We start from the raw sequence: 6,321 nt of genomic DNA, 5'->3' as shown, positions 1-6,321 counted from the left end.
ATTTCTTACGAGAGGAGGCATGTGAAACCTACAGTCTTCCAAAGTTCCAATGTGGTAATCCGTCCGGTTACCATTCATCCTTGATCTTTGGTCAGAAGTAAGAAAGATCCTAAAGGAAGTTAGGATGGCCATTGTTGTCTTGGCAAAATAAATAAATCATTTCTTAAATTCTACTGAAGTATCAAATTTAAGACCACAATTGGGAGCATCAGGTTTCACATACTCCAGAGACATCATATATTTGGCACAGTAGATATCTTTTTGTTATTGGAAAGCTGGCTACAAATGCAGAAAGTTGTGATGCTCAAGCTGAGTCATCTCTCCACCCGCCACAGTATCGAACCGACACCGATAAAAACTTCCATCCATGCCCAAAATTATAATGGTGTTAGCACTCTGGGCGTTCTTCTGGTCACCAAATGCAACAATGTGCTTCAAACCTTCACGAAATCGAAATTGAGCTACCGACCATTCTGAATTGAAGTAGTTAGGCAGTACCCCTCGAATAAAAGAGAAGGCTGAACTAGTTGCTCTAACAGGGGGATCGCAACTAGATGAACCCGGTGACGCGTCTTGATTGACCTTTAATTTGAATACATGAACAGTACCCTTGTTACTTGAAACCGCCAACCACTGCGTATTAGGTGAGAAAGCTAGACTGTAAATCTCTGCTCGATCTGCGCCTCTTCTTACCTCTTGCAACAAAGTTCCATTTGAAGTATCAAAAATTCTAACCAAGGTTCCCTTCGAGCTGGCTGTAGCAAGCAACTTCCCATCCAATGTTAGCGACATACACTCAATGCTTGAATCATGAGCAGGTATGAAATTAGTCTTCTTAGTCGTATAATTCTCAACCCTAACTTGCCCCCTGTGAAGTCCTGGAAAAGCAACTACCAGTGACCCTGAGGAATGAGATACTTCACATAGTCCCTTGGGGTTTGGGTACGTTTCAATTTGATGCAAAAGCTTCATATCATTGAAATTGAATATGAATATCTTCTGCTCTAGAATAACAATTATTCGGTCACGTCGAAGACGAACTGCCCCAACATTTGATCTGAACGAAAGCTCTTTTGTGCACAGGCTTTTGTCATCCTCCCAAATCATGACCTTATTAAGAGGAAACATTGGGTGAGTACCACCACCGACTAAGGCAAGAATGTTGAAGCGGAAAAGCATAGCGGCAGTACCAATGCCACCACTACCGTTAAAAACGCGACGAAAGGATTCACCATATGGATAACAATTGTAAACCCTAAACCCTTGATCTGTCCCAACTGAAAAGAACTGAGAATCTTGATTAAAGGAAATATAAAGAAGAGAAGATGGTGATGAATAAGTTTGAGAATTGATTGACTTATTAGGGTTAGGGTTATCATTACTATTACTCTGAGAAGGAGAATTTAATGTGGAAAAGGTTGAAACGAATGAATAAACCGAAGAAGGAGATAGATTAACATCGCTATATTCTTCATCTTCAACGTGTGTTATACTATCAGTAGATTGAGCAGAGGGAGTCGCCATTACAGGAAGATTTCTGTACACGTTACGTGTTTGGCACGTAAGGTATAGGTTTTCTCACGATGAAAACTGGGGAAGTACTATTTAATATTTATACGGTAGTGCGATGAGCCGATACCTTCCTTTTATCGGCGATACGTTACCGAATCCTGTTCGGATACTGAGACCTACTTCAAAAAAAATAATCTCCCAACCAACATCAACCTAAGTCTCAAAGAGAAACAATGAAGCTCAACAAAACTTTCTTTCTAATGCTATTCTCTGCTATCTTCTTCTTCTTGTTGTTTTCTTCAGCTTCATCGTCATCGTTAACATCCACAACCACGAGGGATCTCGAAAGAGTGCTGGAATTTCAGAAACAAGTTTCTCCAAGCAACTTGTCGCTATCATGGCTGACATCAACCCGAGATTTCCAAATACTATTGGAATTCAAGAAACAAGTTGATCCAAACAACTCAACTTTGACATCATGGAGTGGATCATCACCATACCCTTGTGATTCATGGGTGGGCGTTAACTGTAATATATGCAACAGCGTCAATAGATCGGTCAACTGGGAAGCCGGCTGTAAAATTGGCAGCAGCAATAGAGTCACGGGATTGAACCTCGAGAATTATATAACCTTACAGGTTCAATTGGCATTCTGAGTGAATTAACTGAATTGACATATCTTATGCTGGGTGACAATTATTTTATTATTCCTGACAATTTCGAATTCGCGAAATAGATGTTGTTACTTCATTTGTCTAATAATAACATCTCGTTGTCGAGTTTTCCAAAGAGTATTTCATTACTTTCGGATTTACGGCGTCTGGATTTATCTCACAACAAAATTTTCTGGAGAAATTCCGGTTTCTAGGCTTACTAGATTACCTCGTTTGAGACGGGTTTTTTGTACAAGACAATTCTTTTAGCGGTTCCCTGTCGTCTTCGTCAAGTAGTCGTAAGAAGGCGGAATTCAATGTCTCTCGGAAGAATCTTACTGGTGAAATTCCAGATATGCTTTCTCCCTTGCCCGTTTGCTACTTCAGGCGGAATGAGAAATTAGGTGGAAAACCTTTAGCAATTTGTGGTTTTGATATTCAGACTCATTATGTGCCTACTTCCAACAGCGTCTCATGCACAGAGGAATTTTTCGTTTCTAAAAAAATCAAACTCTCACCAATGGTGAGAATTGGTAAGCACCCGGTGGATGATTCTTAAGAATTTCTGGAGTTTTGGTTGTTTTTTTTTTTTTTTTTTTTGAAGCAAGCCTTATGTTATCGTTATCTGGGAGATAAATATAGGATACTTTAGTTGTGGGTTAATTCACGAAATTTATCATTAAGGAAAATAAAGTTTTATTTGTGTAGACTGTAGTCTTTGGCTGTGTTTTGGTGCTCCAAAAGAGCATTTTCTTAACGTAACCAAACAAAACACAGATTTCGGGTAAAACAAACTCATGCATGGCCGGCATATTTTTTACGGAAAATGGATCATTTGTCCAAATATTTTTAAATCACGATTCAAATGGACGAGTAAAAAATAATTTGGGTGAAATGGCCAAAAAAAAATAGTATCATCTTAGCTTAAATTTAAAAAATAGCAAAGATGAAACTGGATACATCCTGTGTAAATTAAAAATAAGAAAAAATATTTGAAAATGGGCACGATGAAACTGGTTACATCCTGCCTATTTTTACATTTTTGTCCATTTAAAACAGTATCAAAATCTAACTGTCCATTTCACCCAGAAATTGTTGATTTTGGTCTTTTTAACCAATTTTGTGTATTTTTTACTCCGTCTAGAGAATTTGTTGTTGCTTGATAATTGCTTAAAATCGGAGGAGAAACCTCTGAGTGACTGTGAGAACATCCAATCAACGACATACATAGGCATGTTGGTCATTCTTGCAAAAACGTTTTACTAAGTGAAGAGTAGTTTGTTTTTTTAGCTCCGTTGTCATGCTTGGGTAGGGTTCTAAAACACCTAACTCTAATAACATCATCTAGTTTAAAGAGAGTTTAAACTTGTATGATTCAACTATATCATTCCATGTGGTTGTCCACATCAATCCTCTCTTCCACGATCTAATAGTTATACTATGTCATTCACCCTCCAAGTCTCACCCCATGTTTGTTTTTTCCTCTATATAGGTAGAGGGTTCTGCATTGAGGTTTACCTCTATATCTATATAAATATCATTATATAATGTCTCTTAAAATTATGTTTGTTTGACCATTATCTAACAACTCTATATTGTGTAGCCAATTTTATATATTTCTCATTGTATCCTTAAAAAATTCAAAAAATTCATGAAAATCCACAACAACCAAAGATGTTCAAAAATTCCAAAAAAAAAGTATTAGAAAATACAACCAAATTTGTTCACTTTTTCTGAAATGGGGCGAAAGTATCATTTTTTCTGAAACGTGGTGAAAGAATCGTTTTTTCTGAAACGGGACAAAATATCAATTTTTCTGAAACGAGGCAAAAATATCACTTTTTTTGAAATAGAGAAAAAATATCACTTTTTCTAAAACGGGCGAAAGTATCATTTTTTCTGAAACGGGGCGAAAGTATCATTTTTTTCTGAAACGGGACAAAATATCACTTTTTCTGAAACGGGGAAAAAATATCACTTGTTTTGAAACAGAGCAAAAATATCACTTTTTCTAAAACGGGCGAAAGTATCACTTTTTCTGAAAGGGGGCAAAAAAAAACACTTTTTCGGAAACGGGGCAAAAATATTACTTTTTCTGAAATGGGGCAAAAAACACTTTTTCAGAAACGGGGCAAAAATATTACTTTTTCTGAAACAGAGCAAAAATATCACTTTTTCTGAACGGGGCAAAAATATCACTTTTTCTAAAACGGAGAAAAGTATCACTTTTTCTAAAACGGGACGAAAGTATCACTTTTTCTGAAACGTGGCAAAAATATCACTTTTTCTGAAACTGAGCAAAAATATCACTTTTTATGAAACAGGGCAAAAGTATCACTTTTTCTGAAACGGGGCTAAAGTGTCACTTTTTCTGAAACGGAGTAAAATATCACTTTTTCTGAAACAGCGCGAAAATATCCTTTTTCAGAAACGGACGAAAATATCACTTTTTCTGAAACTGGGGCAAATTTAGATTTTGAATTAAAGAATTATTTTCGGACATTATGAGTTTGTTCGAGGGTATGTTAGTCATTTGAAGGTTTAATAAAGGTAGAGGTTCAAAGATTTTGAATTAAGGAATTACTTGATTTCCTCTATATAGAAGATTTGCCTCTATCTATGTAGAGGTAGTGGAAAAAATAAAAACCAATATAAATGGGACCCACCACTATACAGAGGCTAATAGAGGTTTGCCTCTACATAAAAGACAAAGGGTTAACTATAACAAAATGCCCCAAAATGGACCTCAAGGTTGTAAAAATGTCCCGGACGTTAGGGAAAAAATTAAAATTCCCCATTTCGTTAGTTTTGGGTAAGGGTGCACAGGAACCGAGCCGGACCGACGGACCGAACCGGAACCGGTGGAACCGTACCTAGTTTTGGACCGAACCGAGGTACAAGGTACAGGTACCGGTCCCAAAAATAGGAACCGAGGTCTTGGAGGTACAGGTACACGGTCCAATACAAGTACCGTGCCGTACCGGACCGAAAGTCCCGAATTATATAAACCGTTAGATTTGGGGGATAAGGATGAGTATTAGCCGTTAGATTAAAGGGGATATATAAACTAAGGGTTAGCCGGTTAGGGTTTCAGTTTCCTACTTCCCTTTCTTTCTTCTTCTGTTCTTCGCCTCTGGCGATTCTGAAAGTTTTGACAGATGAAATTAAATTATGAGATCGTGAGGGTTGAGCAGAGATCAAGGCATATTTGAGGATGAAGATTAGGGTTTCTGATTCGGGAGTTTGATTTGAGAAATTGAAGGGTTAGGGTTCATGTGTTCTTCCCCAACTTGAGATAAGGGTTTGAGAAGAATTGTTAACGATACCGAGTATCTGTTGCACGCAGAATCAATGGGTTGTTGTTTAAATTGATGTTCAGAAGCTGTTGATGTTAGGTTGAAGAGTTAGGGTTTCACAAGAGGAACTCAAATGAGATTTAGAAGTTGAATTTAAGGTTCTACATGGATTATTAGAGACTGGGTTTGGTCGAATTGAAGAGTTTGAATGCATGTTATAAACTTGAATTGGAAATTCAGCTTTTCAGAGGATTCTAACGCTTGGGTAAGATTCCTTTTTCGATTAAGTTTAGTATTTTCGTTTCAATTGGTAGATTATTGATTATCTTGAGTGTATATGAATGTATGTGAATCTGTGAGTTATAGTTAAGATAGTTGTTTGGTATAACTGGCTCTAGTTGTCAGAGTTGGAGATGATTGAATTGGTTAAGTGTTTGAGAAGTTGAATTGTATTAGGTTTAGTGATTTATTGGATTGCTGGAGGTAATGAAATTGTTGAGCTGAGTTGTAGTTCGGGAAAAAGAGGAGTTGAGTATGCAGTTGAACTTTAGTTCCAGGGATGGTGGTGCAGATTATGTGAATGGAGCTGTAATTTCTTAGAGTTGCAGTGAGGTTTAGATTAATGGAATAAACTAGTGTTGGGATGATGTTGTTAGTGATGCAGAAATGGAGATAGTGGGATAAAATAGTTATTGCCAAGCACCTATTTTTGTTCATTACTAAATCATATGTGTGCGTATATATCCTATTTTTACTTTTTAACCTTCGCCACATTTCATTGTCTCAACACTCTTTTTTCGCTGTTGTTGTAGGATCAAGTTCTTTAAAAGGGCTGGGAAAATTATCGATGTGCGTTTCTC

The 6,321-nt window shown here is 37.1% G+C and overlaps 1 protein-coding gene across 1 annotated transcript; it reads right to left on the bottom strand.

The window, feature by feature from the left end:
- Positions 1 to 279: 279 nt before the first annotated feature.
- On the bottom strand, positions 280 to 1,524 carry LOC113340551 (autophagy-related protein 18a-like). Its single transcript, XM_026585683.1, has one exon. The coding sequence runs from the start codon at positions 1,522 to 1,524 to the stop codon at positions 280 to 282; it is 1,245 nt and encodes a 414-aa protein (XP_026441468.1).
- Between the last annotated feature and the right edge of the window lie 4,797 nt (positions 1,525 to 6,321).

The sequence above is a fragment of the Papaver somniferum genome, unplaced genomic scaffold (genome assembly GCF_003573695.1).
Source record: "Papaver somniferum cultivar HN1 unplaced genomic scaffold, ASM357369v1 unplaced-scaffold_22, whole genome shotgun sequence".
Classification (NCBI taxonomy): Eukaryota; Viridiplantae; Streptophyta; class Magnoliopsida; order Ranunculales; family Papaveraceae; genus Papaver; species Papaver somniferum.
Note: the sequence above shows the minus strand (reverse complement) of the source record. Positions and strands in the feature narration are given on the sequence as shown.